Source organism: Nesoenas mayeri (assembly GCF_963082525.1).
Source record: "Nesoenas mayeri genome assembly, chromosome: 4".
NCBI classification, from domain to species: domain Eukaryota; kingdom Metazoa; phylum Chordata; class Aves; order Columbiformes; family Columbidae; genus Nesoenas; species Nesoenas mayeri.
In genome coordinates, this window is record NC_137540.1 from 57,936,066 (window position 1) to 57,954,833 (window position 18,768).

The following is an 18,768-nucleotide window of genomic DNA, read 5'->3' on the forward strand; positions in this document are numbered from 1 at the left end:
CTCCAACAATGGGAAACTATTGAACAATCTACATTATTTGACTGTTATAGGTAAAAGCCTTCCAGCTTGTATTTAACCTAAAACTTGGCCACTACAATTTACTTCATCTTAACCTACATGTTAAACACAGAGTTTTAAAAAAATATATATAAATATGCTTCTGGAAACTATTTCTTACACATACACTCCTCCCACAGCCTCTTCCACTCCCCAAAACAAAGCAATACTTTAATATTTTTTGCATTGGTCACAAGCTTCTGTGTCTCTCAATCCTCTGTACTTTCTGGATTGTATAATACTCAAGACTAGACCCAAAAGCACAATCAAAAAGAAAAAAAATAAGAGCCTTCTGTAATTTAAACTGGATTAACATATCCAAGGATAGCACTCATTTTTGCCAGCTGCACGTTGCTTATTCAGATCAATTCGTGACCAGGACTCCTGGACTGCTTGTCCAGCTGTGCTGCACATACACCTCTGGTTGATCCCCTTCCTAGCACAGCATTTTATACCTAGCAGCTTTTGTCTTCTAAATCGTACTTCTCAAACTTATCAAAATTACTAAATTAAAAGCTTATTCTACTCTTCTCCAGATGAGTTTCTGCAATCCCTCCTAACTTGGCGGCACATCTGCAAGTTTTATCTTTTAAAGAAAGAATCATCGATATTATAAAAAAACCCACATCCTGAACATGTCATCTGGTTTTCAAGAGTCCTTCCAGTTTAGCAAGTAGTAACTTAAAACTATCTAGGCGTTAGTTACCAGACAGGCAAACAACTCAAGTGATCCATTGAAACACCATATTTATCAAGCAGATGAACATGGATGAACTATGTCAAAAACCTCTTAAAGACTGGAGCTGATTCTGATGGCTCTTAACCATATGTATTTTCCAGACCAAACTGCCATGTAACACAATAAATGCACTTAAAACATGTTAGATTTCTCATATAAATGTATTTCTTCACCAGATTTTCTGCTGGGGGCACCAAGATAGCTGACAAACAATCCAGTACTTTTACAGTCCATAAAATATAATTTAAAAAAATAAAAACTCCACACAAATACTTTTTTTCCATACAAGCTGACACATCAAAACTGATTAGGCATGAAATTTAGACAGCAACAGCACTATACATAGCTAGAACTGTTTAATACCACCTACAACCAGCTTAGTTCTGGTCTGGGGAATTAAACAAAACAAAAAAAAAAAAGCAAAAAACACCGCCTTCCAATACAGCATTTTCACAACACCCTTGGGAGGTCTGACTGCTGCTTCACAGGCTGCGGATGTTCCAACTTCCTCAGTTTATACGGCAAACCAACAGACTGGACAATTTAGATTTCAGAAATGCTGTGTCCTCAAACATGATTGCTAGATCACATAGCCTTGCATCTCTATCTCAGAGTTATTTCAGAAATACTGTTGAAGTTTTCTTAATTATAATTAAAATTCATGTTTTTAAAGTGTTACACTGAGAAGAAACCCATGCATGTTTCATCCACTTCAGTTCAGTAATTTTAGCTCCAGATGTCAATAGTATTCCAAACAATATCAGAAGTTTATCTCTGATAAAAATGCACACTACTTTGATTCAGAAAGGGTATGTTTTCTTCCTTTTCACCTTCTCCACTCTCTCTCCAATTAGAGAGCTTTTGGAAAAGCACATTATGAGACGTGACAAACTTCTAAACGTTTTTGAGTACTTCCTAACATACAAGTCCCTTTTTCCTAAGTGAACAGTCTAAAGACCGTAAAGCTTCCTACTGCTCATTACAAGACAGATTCAGAATGTGTATAAGCAATTCGGAGACATCAAAGTCTGCTGAAATTAGATTATTTTAAATGCTTCAGTTTTTAACTGCAGGCATTACCAATTTGCCTTAAGTATGGTAGCCTAACTATTTCGCTTTTAAAAAAAAAAAAAGCAAGTAGAGGCAAAAAAAGCTTTCCACAGTTTTCTGGAGAACTAAAGCCCCTCCGAGGGTACAGGATGGACACCTTTGTCTTTACAGCATCGGGCTCCCGGGCGACGTTTGTAGACAGCTGTTCGTCGCAAGTTCGTACAGACGCAAGTTCGTCGGCGTGAGTCACCTCACCCGCCCCCCTGGGGCCGCCGCAGCCCCCCAGCCCCGCCGGGAGGGCGCGGGACACCTCGCCTGGAGCCGCCCCGCGGTGCGGGTGCGCTCGGCAGCTCCCGGCCGGGGCCGCGGCTGGCGGCGCCCGAGACACCCACCGCACACACGGGCGGCACCGCGGGAGCCGACGCGGAAGCGGCGGCTCCGGCTCTCAACAATATCGCTATTCAACAGGATCCTGCACATATCCTGCGGCGGACTCCTGCCCAGGGAGGGGTGGCGGGGCCGGCCGGGGCAGTAACGCAGTGCTGCCGCCGCAGCCGGACCCCCTGCAGACCGGCCCGGCGCCCTCTGCAGAGCCGCATCGCGGCTGGCCCCGCGGCGGAGGGAGGCGGCTCGGAAGCGCCGGTAGGCACCGCGGTGCCCGCCGGGCGGGGCAGGGTCCCGGTCTCAGGGCGCCCGTCGTCTCGTCCCCCCACCCCCGCCGGCGCGATGCTCCCCCCACCGCCGGCGGCACGCGCGGGAGCCGTTACCTGCCACAACCGCCGCCGGCTCCGCTGCAGGGGCGGCGGCACCTCCCCGTCCTCCCCGCCGACCACCGCCAACGTCCGCAGCTTCCAGCTCGCATCCCCCGGCAGCTGCGGGCAGGGGCAGCCCAAGCAGGAGCAGGCAGATCGGCACCCAGGTCGCCGCCGCCCGCCCGCCGAGCGCTCGGAGCCCGTTCATCGGTACCGCCGCTGCCGCGCAGGGAAGGAGGGATGGAGGGAAGGGGCTGGAGCTCCGCCACTGCGACGCTGCCCGCTCCGGCAGCACCAACCCGCCTCAGCGCCGGCCCCACGCTGCCTCCCGCCGCTTCCGGCGGGCACCGCCGCCGAACCGCCCGGGCGACACGTCACCGCGCGGTGACGTCACCGCGGAGGGGGCGGGACCGGGGGCGCGGCCGCGGCGGGAGTAGCGGCGGGGGGGGCCGAGCCGATCCGGGGAGGAACGAGTCTTCACGTCTTGTCTGTCGGATGGCAGCGGGCTTGTGGGCCGCTCGGGGCGGTGGCAGGATCCCGGTGCGGCACCCCCGGTGCCCTGGGGAGGGCTCGGCCGGCTCTCGGTCAGCTCTCGGTCAGCCCTGCCCGGAGATCGTGCGGAGGTTGAGCTGCCCCCGGTAGCGGCGGCCGGACAGCGGAGGTGTGCGGCAGCCTGAGGGGTGGCCGAGACTCTGGAGTTCGCTAAATCTGTCCTTACCGCACCTGCAATAGAGGGAAGCGTCCTAAAGGGAAAGAATGGATGAAAGAAGTTACAGTTCAGCGTTAAAAACAAACAAAAAGGTGGTTTAAATACGGTCCCATACAACTGAAATCAGGCAAACTAAGCACTCACAGAGACTAACCCCTGATTTAATTGTGTTTAGGACCTTGGCAAAACAACTAAAAGAGAAACACCCAAAAACTTCTGCCACTTAAGCCAGTGAACAGGAATAAAATCTGTATCATGCTTTGTCCAGTCCAAATTTGTGGGATTTCCAACCAGTCTGTCTCGAGTCAACCAAGAATAACACAGCTTTTAAAGACAAAATCGAATCTATTCTCTCAGATACACCATGGTAGGTAAGGTAGGTAAGGTACCATGGATGGCAAAAAGCTATATAAACATTATATTCACTCTTAACTATTGCGAAAGAAATAAGAAATAACCTAAGAAATAACAGTAATGTTTTGAAAGGGTCCTGAGAAAAGCCTTTATGTGCTTTGCAAAGGCCACAAGACACAGTAGAATAAAATGGAGCGGCACTAGCTGCTTCCCCGGGTCAGCAGAATCCAGAAAGCCAGCTTGCTGTAGCACTGCTAAATGCAGCAGGAAATAATTTGTCTAGCAACATAGTTAATGTGCATACTCCATCCCGGCTGAAACAACACCACAAAACCTTTAAGTAGTCATATAACATATGAAGATTTGGAAAATGTGCCTAAACCCAACAATTTCTTTTGCGTTGTGAAGTCTGTGCATAGCCTTATAATTTCTGTTGTTGAATACAACAGCCTTTAAAGAGCAACAGTAACTGACCATATCTTGTGCAAAGAGAACAATGAAGTGCCTGCACCTTACGAAAGCTTGTTCAATGTTGTTTAACTTCAGGGAGGGGAGCTGGAGCAGAGTAAAATTCCCCAAATGGAAACAAAGAAACCAGCTGCTAATTAAATAGTTAATTTTAAAATACAAAGAGAGAGGTATTCATAAAGGGTACCTGACAGAGGCAAGTTTCTTGGATGAGTGTGAACTGTTATAACTGAGACCCACTGGGATGTAAAGATACAGACTGCGTGAGTCCTATAGCGAAAAGCCGTATGTCAGAATAGCTGTGAGATGGGGGCACTCACAGGGAGCACTTCAGTGAAAATGCTGTGGGCCTGGAGTAGAAAATGATCCTTGTTAAAAGTCCTCCTGCAAAGTCGGTTCATTTTCACTTTGTGCTTTCAAGTCCCCAAGTCAGGCAGCATGGAATGGATTGTTTTCAAGCAATGCTTGTGTTCTGGATTTGGGAGGAGGTCACTGCTGGTCAGGACATCTCAGCAGATCTCACGGTGAGAAGTAGTGTATGAAATGGCAACGTCTTGATGCACTGCTGCTTCACATCACACAGACTCAGCTGTACAAGCTCAGGAGGAAGGTACCTGGGCTGCAGCCTAACCCATTAATCCACAGAAACCTAAATGACCCAATACTGCTGGAGGCCCTGCAAGGCTTGATCACAGAATCACAAAATAATTTAGGACCTCTAGAGGTCATCCAGTTTAACCTCCCTACTCAGCCCTGAGGAACACCACTCATAACCACATCCCAGTTTCATTTTGGATCATTGAACACTAGCTTTTGAGTAGAGTGATTCAGACCCTTTTTCCACGCACCTTGCCCACTTACTCAGTCCATAACTCCACTACTGGGCTACAAATATTCTATGGATACTGTGGTAAAAACCTTGACAAAGTCAATGTGTGCTGCTCTTATCACCTCAACCATAGGGCAAACCATGTCATCATAGAAGGCAATAATGTAGGTAAAACTGTGCTGTTTTTTCCAAACAAGCTTCTTGTCCTTTGTTGTCTCGGAAATGGCTTTTACAGAAAGATTTACTTCATTATCTTCTCTGAGAGAGAGACCAGTTGAGGATGACTGTCCTGTAGTTTCCCACACATTGCTTTGATGTTAGATGTGACATTTTTTTTTCCACTAACTGGAAATCCCATCTGATTGCCACAGCCTTTCAAAGGTGATAGGGATAAGCACAATGACATTAGCCAGCTTCCTCAGCAGCTTCACAAGCACTTCCTGTCCAGCCCTAAGCACTTGTAAATATCTAATTTGCTAAAATGGCCCTAATTCAAGCTTCCTTTACAATTGGTAGTAATGTCCTCCTCTAACTTTTGCCACTAGGTATAGAGATCTGTGAGGCCTGAGGGCTGAACTTGCTCATAAAGAACAAGGTAAAACGGGTGTTGAATATCTCAGCTTTTTCCCTGGTCTTTCATCACTAGGCCACCTACCCCATTGAGCAGCAGAGCCTGGGGTTCTTATGGTTAGTATGCTTGTCACGAAAATTATTTAGATTGTTTTTTTTCTACTTCTGGGTATAGAGAGCTGTAACAGAAAGGCTGGAATTCGTGTGAATGGAGAATGAGGGGTAACATCTGGGCATGGGGGCATCAGAGGGAGCACACTGCAGCAAAAGATTCTCAGCATGGTCTGCACTAATAGCACCAGGCCCCCACCACATCTGGGTACACAAGAGACCCTGTTCTGGAGAAAAAGAGAAGTGAAGAAATCCCAGTGACTCGCAGAGGTGGGACAGGATGGAGGTACTGATCACTATCAGCTGCTCAAGGCTACAAAGAAGCATATCCAAAATCTGTGCATGGGTGCCAGCCCAAGAAGAACCCAAGAGACATGAGGAGGACTTCACAGCTGGCGTCACTTCACCCCCATGTAATTGCAATGGATGCTGGACCTAACGTCTGGACATGGGCACCGCAGAGCTGGACGGGCAGCCTGACACTGCTGCCATGGCTGTACAGATGTGCTGGACACACATCCTGGTGCTCCTCTGCATGATGGCACCAAGGTGTGAACAAGAGCTACAGGTGTTTCCTTGCAAGTTCTCATTTCAATGAAACCACCTTCCCCTCTGAAGGTCTGGCACTGGTATGTGCTACCTTGTTGACAGAGCATTGCAATAGTATTTCCCACAAGTGCATATGTTTATCATTTTGCAGAGAGCGAAGCAGTCTCACAGCCTGGAGTTAAGACATTTATTTTACTTCTAGTCATTAGTCCTGCTCAGTATTAATGGACTTGAACAGTCTTGGTCAAATTTTCTGAGTGTACTTTGCTGTATGGATAACCTGAGATGCTTTTTTTGAGTCCCATCTTCCATCCTTTCATAGAAAGTTAATCTTTTTTTAATGTAATGTGTATTTTACTACTTTGAGTTGCCATTTCTGTCAGCAATTTTATCATCCACCAAGCATTTCTGTGCACGTTGATTTATCTAAAAAGAAAAAGGGAGATGAAATAATTTTCAGACTCGTTTCATGTCCACAGTTCTTTCCCATACATATATTTTGCCGATCCTAAAACCCCATAGCAGCTTTGAACAGTAGAATAAAGGAAAACAAAACAAAACAAAACCAAACCCAAAACCCCCTCCCCCCCCCCAATAAAAAATAAAGAAAACAACAACACACACATGCAAAAAGTCAAACAAAACAACCTTTTACTTCTATGTGGTGCTGTTTACAGCCTCTCCAAACTACAAACTGGGAATGCTCTGGACAGATGTGAGGACTCAAGAAGGAAAATTATAATCAGGCACAGAAATAGGCTGATAATAACAGATGAGAAAGAAACCTGGTGGGCAAGACGGAAAGCAAGCACAACCTGAAAAAATGCTTGGAGGGCACATAACATAAAAGAAGATTTAGAAATAAGCAAAATATCAGGTAGAAATTAATACAATCAGATTTATTTCTTAATGAACAATGCAAATACAAACTAACAGTAAGTTAATCTAAGTTCAAATGAGCAATGACCACCAGAATGTTAGTAAGTTGTCCCAAAAGCATTTGATTCTACAAATGCTGTGAAAAGAAACTATCATTTTGAAAAGGCTTGAGAGTAAAATTCAAGTATCTTATCTTGATTAGGTATGTTACTTTCATCTGTACCCAAATTATTTAAAAAAAAAAAAAAAGTACTCATTGCAACCTTCTAGTTCTCTGATTTCACATGCTGACTGGAGGTGGAATTTTATAGGCTTTATATTTGCCAAGATGAGAGGATCAGTCTTGGAACCCTTTCTCAGTTGTTTCTGGAGTTTATGTTTTGAGAAGGGAAAGCCATCAGCTCAAGAGGAAACAGTACTCAGTATTTTAAGTGCTCCTGTGTTCCCAGCCCTTAATGGACAACGAAACTGTGGACCATAGATGTTATCTTGGTCCAGTAATGAAATTGGAACTGAAAGAATGGAAATTACTTAAAACATTTTCCTTAACTGATGAGAGTATTAGTTTTTATGATCTTCTTATCGATGACCAAGTGTCTAGGTATCTCTCAAATGAGCAAATTGCCTGGTAGTAAGCTATAATGCTGATAAAATGACAAAATGTCTTTCAATCAGTGGGAAGGAGCAGACATCAACTGTAAACTAGGGCTTTAGATCTGCAAAGAACTTTTTGATTATGTCTCCTAATTTTAGATGTTTTTTCAATCAGTATTGTAGAGTTCAAACTAGTATTCAAACTAGTATTGCAGAGGATTTTCTCCTATAAAACTTAAAAAGCAAAGTACAAATAGGAAAAAAAGTATTGAAAAATACTAATTATTCAGCAAACGTTCATTGCAGCTGCAGCTGCTCTTTGCATGGAAGACTTACTTATGCTTTTTTCCAATTTGTTGAGTTCTTTATGGGAACAAAGATGGCAATCCAGCTAGAAGATGATGGGTAGGCAGATTGTGGTTGGATGTTGTTTATTTCAAAAATAAATAAAGACTCAAACTGTTTAGACAAGATCTGAAGGCACATCTGGACATACCAAATCTGAAGGAAAACAAAAGCAGAATGAGTGAGTAAAATATTTCAGGCAGCACTATGACTTCTGGAATCTGCAGCAAGAGCCAACCAGCTTACCTGGACACAATCTTGCTGGTGATGGAGGGGGAAAACCTTGCTGTTTGACTGAATATTATTTGGCATGTCAGTTAGATTACAATGAAGTGATGGCTTGTTATATGTTTTGACAGCTAAAAGACATTTGAGAGTAACACAAAAACACTTGTGGAAATGAATACATTACAGATTAAGGTGATCAGAAGTATGTTAAATACTGTGAAGGGACAGTCTTGGAGATCATTATGTGATTGAGTCCTTCTCCTCATCTGGTCTACTTAGAGTATTCCTCTTAACTTTTTTTGCTAAAATGGATTGCTTGGCCTTCTACAGTCTGGCATCTTATTAAATTCTAAGAAGGTTTTTATTGTGGCAATTTTACATCCCCAGTAAAGTCATAAGCAGTTAATTTGTATTTCAAACTCTCTTTAAATTATCAGTGTAATATTTATTGATGTTTAATGCACAGCAGTATTACACAACCAATCCATACACTAAAAATAATTTGCTTGCCATCTTTCTCTTTCAGTAATGCAAGTATTCAACCCACTTCAGTACAGAAGTGATATGTATAGAGATGACTCACTGGAAAAGGCTATCTCAGGGGGAAGGAACTACAGATAATTTCAATGTGTGATAAATATATATATATATATATATATATATATATATATATAAAAGAAAAATCCATCATGTAAATATTCTTTCTTTCACTTTCTCTGAATCTCAGTAATTCTCTAAATCCACCCTTACCTACAGCAGAGACAGTCAGTGCTTCGTGTCTGCTTATTCCCTCCCTTCCTGATAGACAGGAAACAAGGAAAAAAATTACAGTCAAGTGGTGATAAGAGTCACTACTGTGCATGACTAGCTTTTATCTTTTAACAAGTATGCCGATCAACTGTGATGAAGAAAATAGAATAAAATTCACAGTTTTAAAAAATATCATTTAGATATAGTAATTTAGCATATACTCATGATTGTAGCAAGGACTGAAGTCTGTCTCCTGAAGCACATTTAGGGATGTTTTCACTATGAGAAAAAAGTTCCCACTCACTTGCAACAAGAACTATTCAGGATGGAGTCCACCTATTCAGGCTGGTATTGCTGTGCTGGGGGATCAGTTGTAATTTCCTCAGTGGCTGGAAAGTAAATGTTGCATTAAAATTATATGAGTAGTAACTTCCAGTATATTTTTATTCTGACTATATAAGGAGCTAAAGCCCTGTTAGTTCCTAATGTACAGACCTGCTCTGTACCTGAATGAGCATGGTCATTAAAATGTTGTTGGATTAATTATTTATAATGGAAATAATTTGCCCCTTAAAGTAAAAATTTGGGATAAGAACAAAAAATATTTGTGACCTTTGAAGAAGCAAAAAGGAAGTGACCACAGCTTTTCCTTCAAGTGTGGTTCTGGTAGTTTTAGCAGCTGTTGATTGAAAAGTAGTCAGTAAACCTGAGGCCAAAGCTTGAGTGAGTAGGAAATTATATTCTCATGATCTGTGACTAGCAGATAGTAATAAAAAGCCCAGTGAGCACATGTATCATGTGTAGATACAATTCTATTGTCAGGTGGTTTGTGGTGGATTGAACTGGCTGCTCTGAGGTCAGAGCACACAGACGGTTTCCTGGAATTTCTGCCGGCAAGTTGCACATCCTGTAAACAGGAGCTCTCGGGATCTATCACAACTCCATGGCACATACTGCCAGCTACTGTGAGTGACACGGCACCTAATATATAAGATCATTCTGCAAAGGCAGAGACAGCTAGTCTCAAATCACCTAGAAAGTTGAAGGAGGTATGGAAACTACTGCTCAGAAAATCAAATAACAGGTATTTAGTCTTTGTCTCATTTTTTTTTATGTTTTGGTTTGGGTAATAGGGAAAAAAACATTGGAGGCCATATTCTCTGGTACTAGGTCATTTGGAACAGACTGTCTTCCTGCTTTCAGATACAACCTTGGTCATTTGGCATTATGACTCGCTACAAACACCTGTATTCCTCAGGTAAAAACAAACAAACAAAAAAAGGAGAGTGAAATTTCATCCATTGCTTACATATAGAGAAACGGTATGTACTGCTCATTTTGTTCTGGTTTGCTTTGCAAGTTGTGATACTTGGAGGGTTGTGTGCAATGCACTAAACTTCCCCAGGCAGTGGAGCTAAATTACCTTCACAATCTTCCTCAAATCTGGACTTTTTTATTCCTCCTTCTGCCTTCATGATGAAACTGGGAGAGTTTTGGTTAGGAGTGGGACAAGAAAATTCTGTATTTGGTGAAGTTTGTCAGTTTCTCTGATATGACCTGTTTAGGACTTACTTATCTACTATTTAATGAGTTTTATCAGTTCTTTTTAAACTGTTCGTGGTGGTTAACAGGAAACACAGGGAAAAGCTCAACTAAAAGTTAGACATCTGTAATAAATCAGAGACAGTCAACTCCTGATCCCTTTAGAGTCAATAGACAGTAATGGGAATTTCCAGAAGGTTGTTCATTGCATAGCAAAATAAGCATTTAGGTCAGACAACTTTTCCTTTTAAACACTTGTTTCTCTCCATTGACAATAAAAGAAGCCTTGCAAAACTATTTTAGCCATTTAACTGCTAGATTTCTATAGTAAGTTGAACTAGATCCTGCTCTACATGTCTTGCCATTAAACACACACACACACACAAATGAGTAGGGAGTGAGAAGAGAGGCAAATCAGCTTCCAGAAAAAAAAGAAACTGAATGTTCATTTGTCTCTTATCCACTAGGGAATGACCCACACAAAGTGGTCTTGATGCTTTTCCATATGTCTTAATTCATGTCCTTGGGACACAGGAATCTGAATAACTTATAGGCCTTACTGAAATGATATACATAGAAAACAAACAGAAAGGTAAATACTTACAGTATGTAAGCATTGGAACAGGCATCCAGTAGCAATGGGTAAACCTTTCGTTATGATTTGGTATTTGCCATTATATTTAAGCTCAAGTTAGTCCAGAGAGTATCTTCAGAACTGGTCTTGAAGGACTAAGGAGAGATGCAGAGAAGCACCTGATTCCAAAGATGCATTCCGAGTGGGAATAACTGCGCTAACACCGGCGGCGTTTCCCTTCACCTGGAACCAGGATTTGTGATCCTTCAAAACAGGAAGGTTTTATATCACTCCAGGACTGGTACCTTCTACACAATCCTGGTATTTTTGTAATCTGAAAAAAGAAGGACAAGCTCAAGAAGCAGTTAGCTACAAAATCAAAAAATTAGATTGCTAACATCTCCTGAATTATAAAGGCTTGAGGTAGATGTGGCACCTGTCCAGAGTTACTAGGGAGCGACTGCAGCAAACCGTGAACAACGACAGTGGGTGTTGTTCCTTAAAGCAAGGTGATTGCCTTGTCCTGGGAGTTTTAAGCTAGAAAGAGCACAATGCATGGTGTACTTCTTAAATTCCAATAACTCCTCCTTTTAGGTCTGACAGATCACCTGTAAACTTATGCTAAAAAAAGGGGGCTAGTGAAAATTTAAAACACATATTACAAAGGAAATAAAAAGCTAAAATACCTAGCATTAATTCTCACTAAAATCTTATTACAGCACTGAGTGTCGTGTCTGTCCCATAATAACCCTGCCTTTGAATGGCCCAGTCTCACCAAAAGCAGAGTATGCGGTGTTGACCTGTTTTCATTGGAACAATTTTCTGAGCAGTATCAGTAACCATCTCTCTGTTTAAATGTCTGGACCGAATTCAGGAGAGAGACATTTATCCTGCACTTATCATTTAATAATCTCACCATGGTGTTTTCAAAAAAGGGGCAAAACTTCAGCCCAGAGAAAACTGAAAAGCTGTTTAGACTTCCACTGAGAACGTATTCATTTTACTTGGGTTGGGTCCAGTTTTCTGAGAGATCTTCAGTAGATTCTACAAAGAACAAAAAGGACAGTTCAACTGCAAATATTTTTCATTAAACTGTTTGGAACTTGTGAAAAAAATTGTATTTATGAAGGGCTACTTCTTTTATAACATTTTATATTGCATATGTCTGTTGCTGAAAAAAGGTGATATTTTCATTTATAAAAGTACAACAGATTAAATTGAGATTTTATAAAAATGTTCAGAATTGCTTAGATATAAGAATATTAACCTTGAGTTGAAAACACAGCTAGAATAACCATAAGAATTACAGTTCCTGCTTCTGAAATAGGAAAATACATATTTATATTAATTCCTTTATTCAATGGAAAAAAAAAATCACATATCAATAGGCAAAGATAGACCTTACATGTCAGAGAGAGTCTTACTTTTTTATTAAAAGCAAACCAAACCCATAATTTATTTTAAAAAAAAAATCAATATTTTTATCAGCCTCAGGAGAAGAAATTTTTACCATTTTGTAGAGCCCAAGAAAGGTCTGACAAAATAGAAAAAAATGTAAAGCCTCCAACACCACAAATTTCTATTTTACATATTGTACATATCATATGATAATTTTTTAAAAATTCTTTGCCCAGATTTCATCATTCTCTGGAAACGTTCTATTCTTATGTTCTAGAAGACTGCATGAAGATCTAGTGTATGCAAAACAAGTTTATTTGTACAAGCGAGCATCCTGACCCCTTCCTCAACCCAAGCCTAGTAGTACGGGGGAGTTTTATGAGTGGCAGAGAATAATGGGAATCTATTCCATCACCTGCTTGACAGTTAGTACACACACTGCCTTGTGTGACTTCTTTCAAGGCCAAGGTGCTCAATATGGTTTCAGACAGGTTTTTTTCCGGCTTTGAGTGAGCTCATAGGGTACCATCCAGCCTAAGAAACTTGGCACTCATTATGGTGTCTGTAACTTCACCGCTTCTGTCTCGTTCTCTCCTTCTCACTGACAACCCAACAGGTACGCACTCGTCCTTTCTCCACACACTTCCTCCAGGTTTGCGTTCAGAACTGTGACAGAAGATGTTCAGGAAAACATCCTGGGCACCAGTCCCCGCTGTTGTGGGAGGACTGCACTGACAGGAAGGTCTTTGATGGATTTGGTTTTCTAAGATTTCAAGCCTCTATTTAGGTGTTTCTTAACCTGCAAAGCCCAAACATTTACTAGTTCCATCTTTTAACTGTGGCCTTTCAGGTCTGAATATTGATAATCTGCCCAAATAAAAAATACACGCTGTAAACTGTCTCTCTACTATAATACTCACCCTTTATCCGTATCACCACCTAATGCAGAAGTGGACTGTTGTCAAATCTTTAAAGTTTTTCCAGGATTTCCTCATAACAGATTAAAAACAATATCTTTCTTAGTCCTAATCAGAAAAGTTTGTATTTTCTTTAAGCCGTAACCAGTAATTCACAAAGACAGGAAAACACAAAACTATGGAAGCATAATGAATATTCCAAAAAAGGAAGAGAGGGGAAGATAAAGCTTCGGAACAGAAACATCTAGTGGTAAAAGTTTGACCTTCAAAATTTATACTAACACATCAAAAAGACATTTTCTCTTTCATATGATTAACAAACCTTACTCAAGCTTTTAAATTAGAAATAATTAATTCAGAAGCACCTTTTTATGTTTTAATTGACATATATGTTTTTATTGCTGACTAAAGATGTAATATAAAGTCAGTAGAAGAAAGTGTACATTGTTAAATATATAAACTGAAAATTATTCATTTTTGGTGTTGCGCAGATGATAATATACAGAATTTGAGCAACTTTTCCCACAAGACCTTCCTTTCTTGAATCACTTTCCACATAGTGGAGGAGTATTTTGTGAGAGTGACACAGAGGTGGGGACAGGTTCTCCTGCCTGTGTGTTAACTGTGAGGGGTATTAACACTGATAACGCTACTTTCCCATGCCTGTCAGTTAACTGCAGTGTCTTCAGAAACTGGTTGTGGTTAAAATATCTCAAATGTATCACAAACTAAAATTAAATATCTAAATATGTCTTTGCATTGGAAACTATGGAGTGACCTCCTTCACCACTAACGTGAATGCCGAAAGCAACCCAAACTTTCTTCACAAGCCAATTTTCCACAGTCAGAACTTCATGTTAACATTAATGAACCAAGACTGTGCTTCAAAGCAATGTTTATGTTTTTGTAACCCAGAAGCACTTACAAAAAGAGATGGAAAGGGAAAACGTTGTGACAGTAGACATTTTCAAAGAAATTTAGATAGTAAATAATTCTGAACAGATACACAATTAATTATTATTGCTTTTTACAGCATATATTTGTGCTGATTTACTACTTATAATTGGGCTAATTAAGAGCATCACTACTCTAAATAGAGCTTTTCAGAAAAAAATAACAAAATATACCATTCATGGAATGCACAACTGTTGAATAAAATGAACTATCAGATGATACCTACTAAAACATGATATATGGCTATAATATAATATTTTTTTCTTTGACTATCAAATTCCAATTTGCTTCTTAGCAACATGATACAGATTTTCTTTTGTTTAAAACAAAACACAGAAATTGGTCGCATGCTTTGCCTTGCGTAAATAGTGAGCTTTTAATGCTTTGTTCAATATTGCATTTATTTTGGTCATAATCCCAAAAGAAACAATTTGTTCAAACTGTTCAGCCAAACACAATGTCATTTGGCAAAGGACCATGGTCCTCCATAAAACCAGTTCTCTAGAGATAATGGTTTGCACATACCAGTAGCCCAACATCTAGAACAATGCACTGATTCTGAAATACGGGCAAATAGAGGTCTCGCTATGTCTTCCCTCACAGACCCTGCAGTTCACCTTCTGTACCCAGCAATGTCTGACAATACACGGAATCAGGTGAACCTCCCAGTTTGCAAAAAGCAGTATTACTGCTCCTCCCTCCAGTTATTTTCAGGCTGATCCCCAGTCAATATTTAGCACAGTTAGGCTGCGTTACAGTTGTCTCTGTATTGCAGTCTTACAAAGTGTGGTGAACCCAGGACAAACATCCTATTCTAATCATATTTTTATTCTGTCCCCATTAAGATCTGCACTGTTTGTCATCAGCAAAGACACAAGTATGCTGAGGTGCTTCTCAAAAGTGTAATTGACCTGCATGGCCACAATTTGGTAGGTATACTATTAATTGCCTAATTAAAAAAATACAAAGATGAGGCATTTTAACCCCGTTCTAAAGCACTGCACAACAGTTCCATTACTGGAACAAAATGATCTTCCCTTGCCTTAATAGCTGTGTTAAGGTATTGAAAAAGCCGAGCATGAACTGTACAAGAAAAAGAAATCTCTCAGTGATTTCAATTAGCAGCACAGCTTATTCTGTATCCTAGAGATTTCAGATTATTCTGTGGTTATTTACTACAATAAGTGGTTCTTGCAGAACTGTTCACAGACACGCAGTCCCTCATAACAAGTATCGCCTTGTGCTGAAAGCCTGAAGCCTCCGGAAGGGTTTTTTCCCCCCTCATGCTGCATCCAACAGCTGTAAAAGCAAAACAAAACAAACAGCAACAACAAAAAACACCACAGTTATCCTGCAGCACTTCTGAAAATCAGTACTGTTCATACGGCTGTCTGGAAGGGGAATTATTCACAGGGACAGTTCTCTTGGTGGTGCTGCCCAGGAGGACAGGATGGCTGGCGAATGCTCCCTCTGATGGCCATTCCCCCGGGGACCTCGCCTTGGCCCTGGTCCTAGTCCTGGTCCTGGCTTTTCCTTGGCCCTGGTCCAGGCTCTTTCTTGGCCCCAGTCCTAGCCCAGGTCCTGGCCCTGCTGCCTTCCCTGCCCAGTGGCTGCACAGGAGGGGAGTTTCTGGGGCCGGAGGAAGCCGGCTGTGGCTGGCTGTACAAAACACAAAGCTCTGTTGATCTCAAATGCTCTCCTCAGCTAATTGCCTTTCCTGTCTGGGCTTTGGGGATGAAAACAGGCAGCGCAGCAGCGTCCGCCCGCAGCCAGGCATGGACAGGAGCAGCCTTTGGGAAAGGAGGGACAAGGAAGAGCCCAGCTGCTTCCGCCACCCCTGCTGCATCCTCCCGCCCGCCCCCACTTCCTCACCTAAAAGACTGGACAGAATTCTTCAACGATTTCTTAAAATATGTCAAAAGGCTCTTCCCCTTTCTCACTGAAGATAGAGCCATACAGTTTTGCAGTATATTTCAGTATCTTTTAATTAAACTCTTATTTATTATTAATAAGTGGCTCACTAAATTGCTTTCTCCCAGCTGATCTTTATACACCAATTCTGTTTAATGAAATTCCTTCAGTCTTGTTGGAAGAATTCTATACAATTTGTTAGATAACAGCAAGAGGCATATGCTTGGGCATTTTTTTTTTCTAGTTTCTGGTAACAAGTAGAAATTTGTCTTAAAATGGAGTCTCTTTCCAGCCTTTTCCCTTTATTGGGATACCCAACTGTTTTATGGTCTCCATACTCTCTTGATTTCTCATAATAAAATTTGTTACTATGACAAAAAAAAAATCCACTAAAAAGTAGAAACTGTTCCAGTTATTCAATTGTTCCATTACCCAGCCATCAGGATTTAAGTTTCAATATATTTTTGGAAGTACTGAACAAGATAACTTGGGTGCATTTTTAGACAAGCCTATTTACTTTCATGTGTTTTAAAACAGTCTATTTGACATTACAAGAAACCTTTGACAGACCATAGCCAGAATCCTAAGGTAAGCAGCAAAAGAAAAAATCAATCTGTATGTATAAACACGGAGACAATTGGTTCTTGAACAGAAATGTCTGTTCATATTGATTTCATATAGGGAGGAACAGACGAAAAAGAACAATTTGGCTAAATTGAGCCATTGAAGATTCATCTGAGCCTGTTTAAATAGGTGTAATTATGAATTTAGATATGATTCTACTATCAAAATCTGGCCATTACTTATAACAGCAAAAAAAAGAAAAAGGAATTTTAGGAATTTGCAAGTCAAATGATAGACCACAGACATCAACAGGTTTGATCTGGTCTCCAAAGTTAAAGAATTAAATAATCAATACGACTTACATATACAAGAGAAGCATCTAGCTGAAAGGTAGAAACCAGTCATTTTAATACTAACCAAAAATATTTTAAATGAGTGTTATTTAAGCAAGGGAGATTAAAAATACAAATATCAGCCAGAATCTGAAAAACAGTATTTTGTTGGAACTAAAATGAGAAATTATGGGGGGCATGAAAACAATACATCTTCAGCAAAAGCAATTTTAAAAAATGTATTTTAAAAATATACAAAAATCTAACAGTAGAGTTGAAGTCTAAGGAGAGGATCTGGTTCATTTTAAGTCTCATCTTAATCTCATTTTTAAAGCAACTATCCTCATTATGCCTGTATACGTGTATGTGTGTGTGTGTGCGCATCTACCAGTGTTTCAAGAAAATCTGACTTAAATATTGTGTCTCAAAAAAGTCAACTTAAACATTTCACAAAAGGCAGCTGAGGTCTTTGAGATATTTGCTGCCACAGCTGGTCCATACAAGACCCGGCTCAAGAGCTGCATGCAGCCCGGGGAGCCTTTGGCACAGCGGCACCCCAGGCTGATGGGGGGGCAGCTGCGGCGCTCAGCACGAGCTGAAGACGTGTGTTGGTCCACATGAGCCACAGACCATAAGGTCCCCTGTCCCACCATCAGGAAAAATGAGGGTGGAGGTCAGGAAGAGGAGTTTAAATACTCCAGTGGGGAAGGCAGAGGGGACCCAAGGGAGATGAGAGATTGTTCAGACGAATAACAAGACACCAAGTCAGAGGAAAACAGACCATATTCTGCTAGTCGCAGAACTGCTTGTTCAAACAAGAACCTTACAGTCTCTATCTCTGCCTACTTAGAACATTTTCGAAACTATTGAAAACGAGAAAAAATATCATTCAAAAACCGCAATATGGAATGGGTTACGGTAATGTTCAGATTCTGCACCATGTACTTGCACAGAGTGGTGGGAATTAGGGGGGTCAGCAGGCCTCTAGGGAATCTCCCTTGCTATTTAGTAAGTACTTCTAATTCCCTAAAAAGTGACAGTAACCACATCACCTCACCATGGTGACCTTAGTGAGCCTTGTGACTGCTTTGTAACACTATGATTTCTAAATTGCTACCCGATCTTACAGATTTTTAAAACTGCAACATGCTGCATTTTTAGAGGTAGATGTGCATTATATGTGTTGTTCTGAAAATGAAATAAGGTCTTGTGGTTAATACACAAACTGAGCATCCTGAGGTATAAACAGGAATTCAGGAGAGGAGACACTGCTTGCATCTTTTAGGAATTTACCCTTTAATCTTTAGCAAATCACTTTTTCTTTCTATGCCTCCATTCTCCATAGATAAAAGAGGGTAATACTTGCTTTAAGGATAAAAGCTGTCACATATGTCCTCTTTTTAAAAACTAAATGTCATAGAAAAGTCTCTAGTTAAACAGTTTAAAAAAACCCCAAAAACAACGACAAAACCCACACAAACCACTTCTTGCAAATATTAAGTTCAATTTTCTTTGTTCTCCAGAACAAAATTTCCCCCAATATTCTCATTCGATAGGTCATACCTGTTAAGCAGTTTGGTTCTTTATATAAG

The 18,768-nt window shown here is 40.9% G+C and overlaps 1 protein-coding gene across 1 annotated transcript in view; it reads right to left on the reverse strand.

The window, feature by feature from the left end:
* The window catches only part of STIM2 (stromal interaction molecule 2), a gene marked incomplete at its 5' end in the record, with an annotated part of 65,119 nt that extends 62,313 nt beyond the window's left edge, over window positions 1-2,806 (reverse strand). The window contains one exon of the mRNA XM_080344527.1: window positions 2,614-2,806. Within this exon, the coding sequence (XP_080200653.1) occupies window positions 2,614-2,806 (193 nt within the window). The remainder of the gene's footprint in view (window positions 1-2,613) is intronic.
* Window positions 2,807-18,768: the final 15,962 nt, after the last annotated feature.